General features: G+C 37.7%; 1 protein-coding gene across 3 annotated transcripts in view; it reads left to right on the top strand.

Annotated features, from left to right (window-relative positions):
- Positions 1–8192, top strand: part of IL21R (interleukin 21 receptor) — a 50684-nt gene extending 42492 nt beyond the window's left edge. For all 3 annotated transcript variants that reach the window (XM_051988312.1, XM_051988304.1, XM_051988321.1), the window contains one exon: positions 4835–8192. In XM_051988312.1, coding sequence (XP_051844272.1) covers positions 4835–5692 — 858 coding nt within the window. In that variant the 3' untranslated portion in view covers positions 5693–8192. The remainder of the gene's footprint in view (positions 1–4834) is intronic.
- Positions 8193–17278: the final 9086 nt, after the last annotated feature.

Here is a 17278-nt window from a genome sequence, read left to right on the forward strand (position 1 = left end):
ACATCTTGAATCTTAGATTTTTCTCAGAGTCCTATGGAGTCTTTCTCTTTGTACATCACAACTTATTTTTGGTAGTTCTGAAAATTTTCTTTGATGATTTCCTGAAATAATGTATCCAATTATTTTATTTTTCTAAATTATATGGGATATTATCGATATTGAGATTTCTGATTTATGACCTCTGCTCCATGTCTCTAGTTCTTGAAAAAATTCAATGATTTTCTGAGCCTGATTTCCTTTGTTTGGTCTACAATAACTGTAATTCTGTTTCCCATTGGAATTAAACTATTGCAGATAATTTTTTCTATAGGTTTTCTCAGGTTTTCCATTATGTTATCTTTATTGATCCTTGTCATCATAATTTTTTCGTAATCTTTTTTTTTTGCCTCAGAATCTGAAGCTTGTAGATTGATTTCCTTTAAAAATTTTTTTTCAACCTCTTCTTTTATTTGATCTTGTAAGCTTTTTTTTTTTTTTTACTAGAGTTAGTTCTTGCCTAATTTATTTTAACATAACATCTTGTCACACTTGAACATATATGTCTAGATCCCTTGAGTTATTCTTTTTTTTTTCTTTTTTCTTGCATTTGCATTGTTTCTGGTGCTTCAGCTCTTTCAATTGGTAAAACATTTAAAATTATATCAGCATTCTGCTTTGTTCATTTTTATAATCTGGTTGATTTTAAAAATTTATGTGCTTCTTAAGCTCCTTTTTTTTTTTTTTTTTTTCTCTTTGGTATTTCTCTGTGTTGTTGGCTTCTTTGGAGGCACATTTGAAGAGCCAGCCTGTCTCCCAATCTATCACTCTGCCATCTTGATTGTTGATGTATTTAAAATAAAATAATGTTAAAAATTTGTCAATATATTTAAATTTTAGACAATATTCTAGCCATTTATCCATAAAGTAAATCTAACAATTCAGAACAGAAAGAACCATGGAAATTATTGACAGAAGTTTGACCTATAAAATAAGGAAATCCACCTTGGAGTGCTGACTATGCTAGGCACAAGTAATTTATCCTTTGAAATCACATACACTTTCTGAGCCTAGAACAATAGTTCAGGTTTTTTGTTTTTTTTTTCCCAGTTTTGTCTGACTTTTTGTGACCCCATATGGGGTTTTCTTGGCAAAGACACTGGAATAATTTGCCAGTAGTTTCTCCAACCAGTGGTTTGTGGAGTGGTTTCTCCAGTTCATTTTACAGACAAGGAAGCTGAGGCAAATTGAGTTAAGTGACTTGCTTTGAAGTGAGATTTAAACTTAGGAAGATGAGTCTTCCTGACTCTATACCCCATGCTCTATATACTGTGGTGTCACCTAGTTATTTGTGCAATTGACCTTCAAGACTGTTATAAAGAAAACACAGAGTATGCTCATATTATTGTTCTTATTTTTAAGTAAAAAGAATGCTAGACCCACATCTAAAGTTTAGTTTGTTGCTCTGTCCTTTGCTGACTATTGTGATATCGAACAAGTCCTCTTTGAGCCTCTTTCATCATTTATAAAATGCAGATTAATAGTATTTTCCCATTTACTTCAGAGCACTTTGCAAAATGGCAAAACAGTATGCTAAAGAACACACACCCACAATGTCCTGCAAGACCGAGCCTAAATCAAATCAAGATGTTCCAAATGTTCTTGGAGAGTTTTTCTAAATGTTTTTATTTAATAATGAGAGGGACAATAATAATCTGGTAAGGTTGGTGCTAATCTTATTCCTAGGCCAAGAAAGGTTGAGTGAATTGTCCAGTTTTATAGTTAGTAAGTATCTGAGGCAAGATTTTGAATTCATTTCTTCTTGACTAAGTCCAACATGCTTACCCACTATGTCACCTACGTGCTAGTTTTCTTGGGATTCCAAGTAACAGCAAGAACCTTAAATGCCTTCCTGTAAGATAGGTACTGGGGTCCTCTCAGCTGGAACATGAGGAGCTGACTTGACTTTTAGGGAAGAATACACAAGAAGGAAAGAGCATTAAGAAATAGGAGTCAGGGGGTAGCTAAGGCAGTGGATAGAACACCAGCCCTGAAGTCAGGAGGACCTGAGTTCAAATCTAATTTCTCAGACACTTAATACTTCCTAGCTGTGTGATCCTGGGTAAGTCACTTAATGCCAATTGCCTAGAAAGAAAGAAAGAGAAGCCAGAATACTACAACTTTAGAAAATGAGAGCTAGATTATAAAGGATTTTAAATACCATAAAAAGGAGTATCGACTTTATCCTGGGGGCAATAGGGAATGACTGGAGTTTATGGAGCACAGGAGAGAGCTTTAAAAAATATCATTTTGGCAGTTGAATGATAGATTGGAAAAAGGAGAGATGTGATGCAGGAAAAACAATTAGTAGGCTAGTGCAGTAATATAGGAAAAGGCTGACAAGGCCCTAAAAAACAGATATGATCATGCAACTCTCCTGGACTAGGGTAATTGTGATGTGAATGGAGAGAAGGGGACAGATGGGGAGATGTTGTGAATATAGAGTTGATGAGTTGATAACTTATCAGATATGACAATGACAATGAGGGAGAGGCAAGAAGCAAGAATAAAACCTAAGATTGATAACTGGGAAGATGGCAGTGATATTCTCTTTTTTTTTTTTTTTTTTTTTTTTAACAGTTTCTTTCTTTCTTTTTTTTTTTTAATAACTTTTTATTGATAGAACCCATGCCAGGGTAATTTTTTACAGCATTATCCCTTGCATTCACTTCTGTTCCGATTTTTCCCTTCCCTCCCTCCACCCCTCCCCCCAGATGGCAAGCAATCCTTTACATGTTGAATGGGTTGCAGTATATCCTAGATACAATATACGTGTGCAGAACCGAACAGTTTTCTTGTTGCACAGGGAGAATTGAATTCAGAAGGTATAAATAACCCGGGAAGAAAAACAAAAATGCAAGCAGTTTATATTCATTTTCCAGTGTTCTTTCTCTGGGTGTAGCTGCTTCTGTCCATCTTTGATCAATTAAGGCTCTCTATATCGAAGAGGTCCACTTCCATCAAAGTACATCCTCAAACAGTATCATTGTTGAGGTATATAATGATCTCCTGGTTCTGCTCATTTCACTCAGCATCTGTTCATGTAAGTCTCGCCAGTCCTTCTGTATTCATCCTGCTGGTCATTCCTTACAGAACAATAATATTCCATAACATTCATATACCACAATTTATTCAACCATTCTCCAATTGATGGACATCCTTTCATTTTCCAGCTTCTAGCCACTACAAACAAGGCTGCCACAAACATTTTGGTACATACAGGTCCCTTTCCTTTTTTTGGTATCTCTTTGGGGTATAAGCCCAGTAGAAACAGGCAGTGGTATTCTCAACAGAAAGAGGGAAATTAGGAAGAAAGTTCGGTTTGGGAAAATGGATAACAACTTTTGTTTTGGATAAAGTTTGAAATTCTTGGGGGGCATCATTTGAAATGACCTCGAGGCCAATCTTTAACTTTTTGCCTTCCCTTATGAGTGCATGTTTTACTTCACATAGAGAGATGGGGATGAAAATAAGGTTGTATAGAATCAGGATGATCTGGTAAATGAGTGGACTTGAAGAGTGACCTTTAAATCTGAGCTTGAAAGAATAAACGATGAGAACACTTGACCAAATGGGAAAGAAATGGATTAAGGGGAGCGAGAGATAATGACTTTTGCCGTGGACATGTAGAATTTGAAGTTTCTTTGGGATCTCCAGGTGAAAATGTCCAACAGACAGTTGATGATGCAGCATTATAGCTCTGGAGAGAAATGATAAGGTCTGTATATGTAGTTTGGAAGTCATCTGCAGAGAAATGATATGGGAGTCAGTCAATGGGATTATCAAGGAAGAGAGTACAAAAAGAGAGGAAAAGAAGATACAAATCAGAACCATGGGATAGAACCATACAGAGAGTGTCAGACATGAATTTTGACTCACCAAGAAGGATTTAAGAAGAACATGTAGAAGAAAAATCAGGGGGAAACAGTGTCACCAAAACCCCTAAGAGGAGAGATTATATAGGAGAAAAACATTGTCAATTTTGTTGAAAGCTGAAAAGAGGTCAAGGATAAAGACTAAGAAAAAACTAGTGGATTTAGGATTTAGGGGCTGGACTGGGTAGGATGTCTAAGGATTATTGAAAGGGATTTGTGATTCAGGATAGGTGGGTTTTCCTACTTGTACAATCTTGAACAAGTCACCTCATCCCAATTTTTTCAATTATGAAATTAGGGGATGGGAAAAGATAATCTCTAAGTTTTTTTTAAATTCCAATAATCCATGTTTTAAAGGTCCCTTTCAGGTCTAAAATTCCATATTCTAAGATTTCTTCTAGCTTGAGCATTCTGTGATACAGTAACTATGGCCATTTATGGAGGCTGATGACTGGGTGGATTAATTGAATCTTGTATCATGTCTGGGACCTTGGTCAAACTTTCATTTGTGTCTGGAAAACCTTAAAAACTCTTTATTTAAAGTCACTGACCACCAGAGACCAGGTCCCTTTGTTTTCTAGTTGCTTCAGTCTTTGAATGAATGAATAAATGAAAAAGCATTTACCAAGCCCTGTGTGTTCAAGCTCTATGCTAAGTATAGAAATATAAAGGATAGGATAAAATGTAAGGATAGAAATATAAAAATAAGATGATTCTTAGTTTACTTTTAAATAAGAAATAGTACATACAAAGGAGTGGTAGACAGTAATGGAGATTTCAGTCTAAGGAAGTCATAAGGGTGGTAAGTGGAATCAAATGGAGTTGATTGAAGTCTCTTTTTCAGAAGCAATGGTGATACTGATTTGATTATGGTTCCATTGACCCAAAGCAATGACATCATTTACTCTTGTCTCTTTTCGCAGAGCTGGGTGGGAACATCTTACACCCTGAATTTATTTGACTGGGGACTGGTGCATCCTGAGGTACTGGAGGTATATGGCAGCCGCCTCACCAAAGGGATCGAGCTGATGGATGCTAACGGGCAACCCAAGATAGGCTTCCGTGGAATCTGCTCACTTGGTCCCTCTAAGACAGAAATTGGGTCCTTTGCCTTAGGATCTGGTGAGGGGAAGGACGAATCCTATGGCCACGTGTCCCTTGACACAGTGATGGTGGTTGATGACAAGGAGTCTGGTCAGCTTCACTGTGACTGCAGCCATTTAGTTCAGGATAGAGGCCGCGGCTGTGATGGAGATGACAACTACTCCAAGATAAATCTTGATGGTGACCAACCTGACGGACAGGGCTCTGGTGACCTGCTCTTGGGGAAAGAAGACAGAATCATCTCCTCTGGCCATGTCTCCATGGAGAGCTCTGGGAGGATTCCAGTCTGGCCAGAAGCCCCCATTGGCAGTATTTTGGAAGCTCTTTGCCTGCACTCTCCAGAGGACTGGGATCCAGGAAGCCCTATTTCCCTGCCCTCAGGCGAGGGTGCTCCTTTCGGCCAGGGATCTTATGCACATTTCTCCTGCAGCTCAGAGAAAGAAGCGTTTGGTCACCCACTGGTCAGCTTGGATATGGACACCTTCGACAGCGGCTTTGCTGGTTCTGACTGTGGCAGTCCCTTAGAAAGTGACTTCATGGGGGGCAGTCCAGTGGAAAGGGAAGGCAACCCAGCTCTAAACACCAGTCATGTTGAGGATGATACCCCAAGAAGTTACGTCAAACAGTGGGTGATTTCCCCCCCAGCCTCCCCAGATCCTGGATCACATACCAGTTAGCAAGTTAAGCAGGTCCCCAAACTGAGGTGAGGTCACTGAGGATTCATGTATAAACCTGTGGTCAAACAACTCTTCATGCAGCTTTCACTCAGGAAAAAAAAAAAAAAAACCGGGGCACATATTCATCAAAACAACCATCAAAAAAAAAAAAAGAACATGGTGATGCAGAGTAGAATAGACTCAATCCCTTTTTATTATTTGATGTCATTTACAGATGGCCCAGGAGGCGGCAGGGCACAACAGGTGACTACTTTGAAGCTGCAAAGACCTGGGTTTGAGTCTCATCTCTGACACATTCTGAGTATGTGACATTGGGCAAGTTATTTAACCTATAAGTACTAAAAGAGAGGTGGGGAACATCTGGCCAAGGGCTATGTAAGTCCAATGAAATCAAAACCAACGACTCCCACTGCTTGAGTTCTCTAAGTTGATAATTTTGTACGCCCCCCTCCCTCCCCCCTCGAAGGATGTCATAAATCTCCAAATGGCCTTTGGCAGAAAAAAAGTTCTCCGCTCCTATTCTAAAACAATAAAGTACCAACTCATACTGGCAAAGGGAGTATACTCACCTATTCCAATGAAATCACAGATTCACCTGTGATTCAATCCCTATCCTTATAACCAGAAACATTTTGTGTATGTGTGTATCTATGCTCTTGGTTCACATTCATTTGGTTTGATGATGCTTATTAGCCATTGTTGAAAAATACAATTAGAGCAGTTTCTCCAGGAATGGATTGTGTCCTCTCCTTCAATCTTCCCTTATGCCCTCTATCTAATATCAGAGGCATTAGAAAAGAGTTTGTAGTATGGGAGAGGGAAGCCGGTGGCTAAAGAAACAAGAGACTATGCAAAATGAGCTGCAGACATTTTGTGACAAATAGAAGGACCAAGACCGACTTCTGCTCACATAGAGCTTACAACCTGAGCTTAAGATACAACCTTGCACAGGTGAGCAAAAAATAAACAGACAAAAACAAACAGCAATAACCAGAATTACACTATGGGGCTGCCATAGAACTGGAAAGTCGCTGATGAAAGAGAGTGGATTTAATGAAAATAAAATCTTCACATTCTGATCCTTTTTTTAAAATCTCATTCCAAAGTGTGTCCCCCATCCATGTTGATGAGAATAAAGCTAGTGAGAAGAGGGTCAGACTTAATGATGAGCAGGTAGGGCGGGGGGGGGGCTTATATAAAATATGGAATGAGAAAGTCATAAAAATAATAGAAGATAGATGGGAGCAAAGGAATAGAAGTCTTGTTTTTTGCAAGGCAACTGGAGTTAAGTGACTTGTCATGGCTAGTAAGTGTTAAGTGTCTGAGGCTGAATCAGGACTCAGGTCCTCCTGACTTCAGACCTAGTGCTCTATCCATTGTACCATCTAACTACCTCAGAAGGGAATAGTCTTTAAAAAGGTGACTTGTTAGTCATTATACTCATAAGTCCAGGCTCCTATGGTCAGTGAGTCATTATTTATTAAGCAATATAATGAGTGCTACCTGAACTTAGGCTGGATTTGAATTCATGAAGATGAGCCTTTCTGGTCCCAAGTCCACTGTTTTATCCACTGCAGCATCCAGCTGAGCGGTACCCTCTCCAGTCGTCCTGATCTACATCTTTCCACTGGACCCAAATGGCTCCAGAGGAGAGAGTAAAGCTGGTGACTGCATAGCCCTCATCACTTAAATCCAATTCACTTGGAAGTCATGACATCACCTTTTGGATGTCATGTTCCTCTTCGGGAACAAAGGACAAGCAACATTTATTAAGCATGTACTATGACACACGTATATGTGTCAGTATTATATGTTTACTGCTGGGGATACAAAAAGAGGCAAAATTGTCCGTGTTCCCAACATGTCCTCAATCTAATCTCTGTAGGATGAACAGCAAATCACAGGACCACGAGTATCATTCTCATCTCCTTCCCCATTTTTCTTTCTTTTTCTCTCTGTTTCTATCTCTCCTCCTCCCTCTTTCCCTGTCTTTCCCACTCCTCTCCTTCTTTTCCCTCCCCTTTTCTTTCTATTTTTTCTCTCTCTCTTTCTTTCTTTCTCTCCTCTTTTCTCCCCTTCCCCTTAGTCATCATTCTCTCCCCAACCCAAGTATACAGTAAAAAAATCAATGGGTCTGGATATGGAAAGTTATGTTGACACAGTGACCCATTGTTCCCAGTCTTGCCAAACAGTATAGGGGGAGACTGTTGGGGAAGGCAAAACATAAATAGAATTGACAGCTTTCTGTATTATTTACTCTTTGTCACAGGTGCCTACCTGTGACATTGTTACCCCTAACTGAAAATTGTACCATCCTTGGGGAGGACCTCAGATGCAAGGGCCCAGCCCCCTTTTGCTGACATTGACCTGTCTGAATTGTCTTTTTTACAAAAGTTAACAATAAAAATTGGTTCCATTTTGAAGTCATTGCTAATCTCTAGTGATCAGCCTGAGTTGCTACCATGATGTACCTGTAATAAACTCCTTTTAATTTTCTTTATCATGAATTTGACTCCTTTACCATGGTGAATCCAAAAGAAAGATTTTTTCTTTCAACATGAAACCAGAGAATCTAGACTCTGGACCTGAACCTTCTACTATCTGGCCAGGCGACTTTATGCAAGTCCTTTCTTCTTCATGTTTCACTTTCCTCACCTGTAGAATGAGGGAATTGAATTAAGTGATCTCAAATACCTTTCAGCTCTACACCCACAATCCCCTGACTGAGAGTCTCTTTATTTTTATTTTTATTTTAATTTTTATTTAATAATTACTTTATATTGACAGAATCCATGTCAGGGTAATTTTTTTTACAACATTATCCCTTGCACTCATTTCTGTTCCGATTTTTCCCCTCCCTCCCTCCACCCCCTCCCCTAGATGGCAAGCAGTCCTATATATGTTGGATATGTTGCAGTATATCCTAGATACAATATATGTTTGCAGAACTGAACAGTCTGAGAGTCTCTTTAAACCCCACTTCTCAAATTCCAAGTAAATCTCATGAAATCTCCACAAAAATGTTATAGGTTTAGAGCTGACAAAGATATTAAAAAGCTATCTAGTTCATTTTACGGATGAAGAAACTGGGGTTTAGAGAGGTAATGTTATTTGCCAAGCATCACATTGCTAGTGACAGAAGTGGTTTGATTTGAAACTTGTTTTCTGGCTCCAAATTCAAGAGGGAAGAGATCACTTCTGGACCTCTCCAAATATAGCACTCTTTTCAGTGTACCACACTGCCACAGAGACTTCCATGATTAAATGCCTCATATCATAAAATGGTTATTCTTTGATCCTAAACAATGGCTAGCTTCCTCCAACTCTTTTTATGTTTTATACTGGAAACTTTGGATGTTGGGGTATCTAAAGAAGGGGTGGAGGAATAAAGACCATCACACTGGGATGAAATGGGGATGATTCTTAGAACCAAGAAAGCTGAGGAAAAGCTATCCATTGATGCTGCTCTCCTGGGATTTCTGTTGCTTAGGAGCCTATATGCTGATCTTTTTTTTTTTCATAATTATAACTTTTTTATTGACAGAATCTGCCTGGGTAATTTTTTACATTATCCCTTTCACTCACTTCTGTTCCGATTTTTTCCCTCCTTCCCTCTCCCTCTCCCCCTCTCTTTCCCGCCCTCCCCCCCCCCCCCATGGTAAGCCGTCCTATACATGTTAAATAGGTTACAGTATATCCTAGACACAATATATGTGTGCAGAACTGAACAGTTCTCTTGTTGCACAGGGAGAATTAGATTCAGAAAGTAAAAAAATAACCTGGGAAGAAAAACAAAAATGCAGTTTACATTCATTTCCCAGTGTTCTTTCTTTGGGTATAACTGCTTCTGTCCAACATTGATCGATTGAAACTGAGTTAGATCTTCTCTTTGTTGAAGAGATCCACTTCCATCAGAATACATCCTCATACAGTATCGTTGTTGACGTGTATAATGATCTCCTGGTTCTGCTCATTTCACTCAGCATCAGTTCATGTAAGTCTCGCCAGTCCTCTCTGTATTCATCCTGCTGGTCATTCCTTACAGAACAATAATATTCCATAACATTCATATACCACAATTTACCCAGCCATTCTCTATTGATGGGCATTCATTCAGTTTCCAGTTTCTAGCCACTACAAACAGGGCTGCCACAAACAAACATATAGGTCCCTTTCCCTTCTTTAAAATCTCTTTGGGATATAAGCCCAGAAGTAATACTGCTGGATCAAAGGATATGCACAGTTTGATAACTTTTGGGGCACAATTCTAGATTGCTCTCCAGAATGGTTGGATTCGTTCACAACTCCACCAACAATGCATCAGTGTCCTAGTTTTCCCGCATCCCCTCCAACATTCTACATTATCTTTCCCTGTCATTCTAGCCAATCTGACAGGTGTGTAGTGGTATCTCAGAGTTGTCTTAATTTGCATTTCTCTGATTAATAATGACTTGGAGCATCTTTTCATATGGCTAGAAATAGTTTCAATTTCTTCATCTGAGAATTGTCTGTTCATATCCTTTGACCATTTATCAATTGGAGAATGGTTTGATTTCTTATGAATTAGAGTCAATTCTCTCTATATTTTGGAAATGAGGCCTTTATCAGAACCTTTAGCTGTAAAAATGTTTTCCCAGTTTATTGCTTCCCTTCTAATCTTGTCTGCATTAGTTTTGTTTGTACAGAAACTTTTCAATTTGATATAATCAAAATTTTCTATTTTGTGATCAACAATGATCTCTATTTCTTCTGTGGTCATAAATTCCTTCCTTTTCCACAGGTCTGAGAGGTAAACTATCCTATGCTCTTCCAATTTATTTATAATCTCATTCTTTATACCTAGGTCATAAATCCATTTTGACCTTATCTTGGTGTACGGTGTTAAATGTGGGCCAATGCCTAGTTTCTGTCATACTAATTTCCAATTTTCCCAGCAATTATTGTCAAATAATGCATTCTTATCCCCAAAATTGGAATCTTTGGGTTTGTCAAACACTAGATTATTAAAGTTATTGGCTGTTTTGTCCTTTAAACCTAACCTATCCCATTGATCAACTAGTCTATTTCTTAGCCAATACCAAATGGTTTTGGTAACTGCTGCTTTATAATATAATTAAAAAAAAATCTTTTCTTTGAAGGGAATGCAAAATGACTAACAATAGAAAAAATATATAATTTTAGATCTGGTACAGCTAGGCCACCTTCATTTGATTTTTTTTCATTAATTCCCTTGAAATTCTTGACCTTTTGTTTTTCCATATAACCTTTGTTCTTGTTTTTTCTAGGTCTATATGCTGATCTTAAAGTATATTAGCAGTGTTTCCTCTTTCCAAGGTTCCTATATGTCCCAAAGTCATTCATAATAATATGCTCCATTGTTGACTTTTCCTCCTTTCCAAGTAGACTTCTGTAGGGAGCTCTAATGGGAGTATTTTGTAACCCTTATAATTCTATATCAATTTGAATTATTGTTACCAAAACCACCCTCAAATGCAGTAGTGTAGAGCAGAGTACCTTAAACAATAATTTGTGGGAATCACTCTCTTGGATAGACATAAATCTAAAGCTTTGACTATACAATGCTCAAACCAGTAGTCCATTTGGGGAAAAGAGTCATATCACTGGCTCCATGTAAATGAGTGTAGTTGAAGTGTTTGCTTTTTAACTCTGTCTTTAATCAGTTAATCAACTAGTCAGTCAATTGACATTTATTACATGGTCACTAGGTTGTTGTTGATCCTTCATTTTCAAAAAGGACCAACAACATCATAAAAGTTGTATCTTGATTTGCTCAAGAATTGAATTTAAGTGAGGTAGAATTGCACAAAGTTGTCACTCTAATTCTCTCTTCTGGAATTCTTGAAGTCCAGTATCAAACAAAAGTCAAAACACTAGATATGGACCAGGAATCAGTGGATGACTTTTGGCCTTTCTAAATTAAAGTCTTTCTCAAGCCTCAATTTTTCTGAGGCAACATCCCTATAATGAATGATAAAGAACTAGTTAAAAATTGAAATGACCTAATTATTATCACAAAAATACCAATCTGGGAGGGGAAGGTCTGTTATGGGCTAGAACTCTAAAATTGAAACAAAGGAGGCTTACAAGGTACTAAATCAGTGGAATTGATAGACAATAGTTATCTAATTTAGCACGGTTCAGTGTGATCCTCTACAAGAAGAGTTATGGGCCAGAACTTGAAACAAGGTACTAAGTGGAACTGAGGAGACAGTGGTTAAATGTAGTTTAGCACTGATTTAATCCTACAACAAATAATGGTTTCCTAGTGATATAATGGTTGGTTTATACTCAGTGTGGGGCATATAAGCTAGGAGCCTCAGCCCAGATTCAGTTGGGGCAATTCAGAAGCCAGAGAAGGTAGGTGGGAGCTCAAGCTCTTGGAATCAAGGAGAGAGATAGGCCTCCAGAAAAACTAGCTGAGCCCCAAGTGAAGGAGACAAGACTTTGAAGGAGATAATAAAGAATTTGTACTTTAACCCCCTGGCTGCATTTGTGGTGATTACTGAATTGAAATGAAGGTTGCCTTCAGAGACCCCAAGAAAACCTCAACAGAGAACATTACATTTTAGAGAGAATATTACAAAGATTCTCAAGGTTTCTGGACAGAATGGAAAACAATTGCTATTTACACTTATTCTAAGGTGCTGTGTTAAATGAGAGTGAAATCAATACAGAGGTGAAATATTCCCCATCCTGGAAGAGTTTACATTCCACTGGGGGAGAAGGTATAGTAGAATATGAAAGGTTTACCAATAATACAAAATGAATACAAAATAAATCTCTCCATATTGGGGACAGGGAAGTAATTTCTGAGTGATTCCGGAATGACTTCTTGAAGGAAGTAGTTAAACTTTGAAGGGAGCTAGGGATTCTAAGAAGCATCAGTGAGGAGGAAAATATTCCAGGCATGGGGGGAAAAACCCCATGAAGATACAAGAAGATGAGCAATGGAATATCTTGTATGAGAAACATAAAGCATGATTGGAAAAGATCGTTTTATGGGAAGTAATGTGTCATAAGTTTGGAGATAAAGTGGGTAACCATCAATTGGGCAACAGTTGAACAAATCATAGTACAGGAATGCAATAGAATAATATTGCACTATAAGAGAGATCCAGAGATTGGGAGGAAAGACTACAGGAAGTAATGCAGAAAGAAATGTGTAGAATGATAGCCATTTACACAATGAGCACAATAATAGAAAGAAAAACTTTGAAAGACTTTGGAACTTTGATCAAAGTAATAATCAGTTATGACTACTGAAGACCAAGGAGAAAGCACACTTCCTATTTCATGTAGAGAAGTGATGGACTAGACAACAGTACAAGCTAAACACTTTTATACTTGACCAATGTGCTCATTGTTTTGCTTGACGACTGCTTGTTTGTTATAAGAGAGAGGTTTTGTGTGTGTGTGTGTATTTATAGCATGGGGAGTGGGGAAGAGAGGTGTGAAAAATAGGTAGTGTTAAAGATGCCAAACTTTTTTTTTTTTTAAAAAGAACATCAATAAAACATTTTTTTTTAAATAGAAGAAAAAATTCAAAAGGGGATCTAAACAGCAATTTTGTTGCTATCATGTTAAATTTAATAAGTGCTTTGAAAAATAAATTGTAACAAATGTTTTGGGTCTTATACACAGTTTTGTGTAGTGTTCTTTATACATTGAAATGTTCTCATTTGTTGAATGATTACTGAATTAATCATAAAAAGGAAAAAATTAACTTTAAAAAGGAAAATGAAAAATGCTCTGAATCATCATTAGAGAAATACAAATTAAAATAACTGAGATACCACCTTTCACACCCATCAGAATGGCTAATATGACAGAAAAGGAAAATGATAAATGTTGGAAGGAATGTGGGAAAACTGGGACACTAATGTATTGTTGGTCAAGTTATAAACTGATTCAACCATTCTGGAGAGCAATTTAGAGCTATGCCAAAGGGCTATGAAACTGCATTCTCTTTGATCCAGCAGTGCCCCTACTAGATCTGTATCCCACAGATATTTTTCAAAAAAGGGAAAGAACCTATTTGTTTAAAAACGTTTATAGCAGCTTTTTGTTTTAGCTAAGAATTGGACATTGAGAGGATATGCATCAATTGGGGAAATGTTTGAACAAGTCGTGGCACGTGATTACAATGGAATATTATTATTGTATAAGAAATTATGAGCAACCTGCTTTCAAAAAACCTAGAAAGATTTACACGAACTGATACAAAGTGAAGTGAGAAGAATCAGGAGAATATTATACACAATAATAGCAATATTGTTTGATGAAGAATTGTGAATGACTTAGCTATTCTCAGCAATATCCAAGACAATCCCAAAGGACTCATGATGAAAAATGCTATCTATCTCCAAAAAAGTGATGTCATTTGAATAAAGGCTGAGATATGCCATTTTCCTCTTCCTTTCTTCCTTTGTGTCCTTCCTTTCTTCTTTTTTCCTTCCTTCCTTTTTCCCTTCCCTCCATCCTTCCTTTCTTCCTTCTTTCCTCCCTCTCCCCCCTCTCTCTTTTCTCTCCCTCTTTTTCCTTTTTTCTTTCTTTCTCTCTTTCTCTCTTTTTTTTCTTGGCATAGACATAGAATCAGCAAGATTTGGCAATTGATTGGATATAAGTGGTAAGAAAAAGCAAAGGATCAAGAGTGCCTTTTGGGGTTGCAAACCAAATTGACATCCAGGTAGAGTCAGGAAGATTTGGCAAGATTGACAAACCAAATTGATCCCCAATCAATCTTTGATTGAAGAACAGTGGTTCATTCAACAGAAATAAGGAATTTAAGGGGATGGATGGCATTGGGGGAAGATAAAGAATTAAATTTTGGACATGTTTGGAAATGCCTATGGTTTTTTCAGGTAGAGATAACCAGCAGGTAGTTCTGCAGGGGGACTGAAACTCAGGAGACAAGCGAGAAAGATCAGTAGATCTGGGTCATCTGTACATTTGTAGCTGAATCTCTGTGAAGTAACATGGTCAACAAGAGAGAAAGGAGAGAATAATTTTAGTCAAATGGTGATGATGGAAACTAGATTTCAAGGGGCTATGAAATGAATGAGAGAGGGTTGAGAGGTGACAAAGTATGGAGGCACTTTGTGAATATAGTTTTTTTTTTCCCTTAGAAGTTGAGAAATGGAAGAAAGAGATGGGGACTTAAGCGGATGATAGACTTGCAGTTTTTTGTTTTAAAGGATGAAAAAGATCTGGTATGCTTACAGGAAGTAGGCAAATAGTCAGTGGAAGAGAAGATTAAATATTAGAGGCAAAGAAAAGATAATTGAAATGGTAAGCTTCTGAGAGTAATGGTAAGAGAATGACCTCCTGGGTATAAAGCAAATGGGGTGCTCTTGGAAAGAACAAAGAATTCTTCCCTCTGAGATTTGAGTAAAAGAGAGTAACTGTTTGAGAAAAGCACTCAGTTTTTCCATTTCTTCTTACTCCTAAACCCACTGCAATCTGGCTTTTGATCTCATCATTCAATTAAAACTGCTCTTTTTAAAGTTACCAGTGATCTCTTAGTTGCCAAATCTAATGGCCTTTCTTGATTCTCACCCTTCACTTTCTCTGCTGCCTTAGATTCTGCCAATTACTTTCCTTCTCTGGATACTCTCCTTTCCAGTTTTTTTTTTTTTTTTTTTTTACTATTACTCTTATGGTTCTTGTATCCATCAGATTGTTCCCTGTCTCCTCTGCTCAATCTTCACCTCCGTCATTCTTTTTAACTGCATATGTCCTCCCAAATTTTATCCTGGGTCCTCTTTTTTTCCCCCCCCCTCTATACTATTTTACTTGATCTCAGCAATTCAATTATCTCTATACAGATGTTTCTGCAATCTAATTCTAACTTCTCTATGTCACCAATTGCCTTTTGGACATCTCAAACTGAATGTCCCCATAGACATTGCCAACTCAATATGTCTAAAATAGAACTCATTATCTGTGTTTTCCCCAAATATTCCCTTCTTTTGGATTTTCCTTTTCAAATCAAGGGCATCCCCTTTCTCCCCAGTCAGCCAGTCTTGCAATCTTGATATCATCTTCTTCTTTTTTGTAATCATCACTCACATATCCAATCTGTTCCCCAATCTTATCATCTCTGCTTTCACATTTCTTTTCTCTTCTCACATAGCCACTACATTGCTTAGCCTTCATCCCATCACAGCTGCATTAGTGAAAGTCTTCTGATTGCCTTCCCTCTCCCAAGTCTTTATTACAATCTATCCTCTCCTTAGTTGCCAATCTAATTTTCCCAAAGTGCAGCACTCCCAATGAATAAATTTCAATGATTCCTTATTATTTCTGGGATCAAATATAAAATCTTTTTTGGCTTTTATAGGTTTTCATGACCTGACCTCTATCTTTCTCAGTCTTCTTACACTGTTCCCTTCCATGTATTTACAGTTTAGCAATGCCAGATTTCTTGCTGTTTCTTGCACACAATATTCTTTCTCCTGATTATATGTCTTTTTACTAGCTTATCCCATATCTGTAATGCTCTTCTTCATCACCTGTTTCCAGGCTTCCCTGAAGACTTAATTCAAATCCCATCTGCAGAGGGTCTTTCCAGTTGCTCTAAAAATGAATGCCTTCGAAAGGGACCTGTATGTGCCAAAATGTTTGTAGCAGCCTTGTTTGTAGTGGCTAGAAACTGGAAAATGAATGGATGCCCATCAATTGGAGAATGGCTGGGTAAATTGTGGTATATGAATGTTATGGAATATTATTGTTCTGTAAGAAATGACCAGCAGGATGAATACAGAGAGGCTTGGAGAGACCTACATGAACCGATGCTAAGTGAAATGAGCAGAACCAGGAGATCATTATACACTTCGACAACGATATTGTATGAGGACATATTTTGATGGAAGTGGATTTCTTTGACAAAGAGACCTGAGTTTCAATTGATAAATGACGGACAAAAGCAGCTACACCCAAAGAAAGAACACTGGGAAACGAATGTGAACTATCTGCATTTTTGTTTTTCTTCCCAGATTATTTATACCTTCTGAATCCAATTCTCCCTACGCATCAAGAGAACTGTTCGGTTCTGCAAACATATATTGTATCTAGGATATACTGCAACATATCCAACATATAAAGGACTGCTTGCCATCTAGGGGAGGGGGTGGAGGGAGGGAGGGGAAAAAAAAAATCGGAACAGAAATGAGTGTCAATATAATGTAATTATTAAATAAAAAATTAAAAAAAAATGAATGCCTTCCCTCTGATACCACTTTCCATTTATGCTGAATTTCTATTGTATGTAAAATTCTTTGCAGGTTAAGCTTCCAATTGAATGTGAGCTCCCTGAGAGAATGTACTGTATTTTTGCCTTAGTATAGTTCCTGTCCCATACTAAGTGCTTAATGAAAATCTGTTTTTGGTGATGGATGATGGTGAAGGGATTTGAGGTACAGTATTGAGGAGAGGGAGTTCATAATAGATGGCTTCAATTTTGTGGGTCAAGTATGAAACAGAATCTGCTGAGAGGTGCAGTGTGAGCGACTTAGAGACAATTAGCTCAGTACAGGTATGTGTGGAATTTAACACAATAAACTAGGG

The sequence above is a fragment of the Antechinus flavipes genome, chromosome 1 (assembly GCF_016432865.1).
Source record: "Antechinus flavipes isolate AdamAnt ecotype Samford, QLD, Australia chromosome 1, AdamAnt_v2, whole genome shotgun sequence".
Classification (NCBI taxonomy): domain Eukaryota; kingdom Metazoa; phylum Chordata; class Mammalia; order Dasyuromorphia; family Dasyuridae; genus Antechinus; species Antechinus flavipes.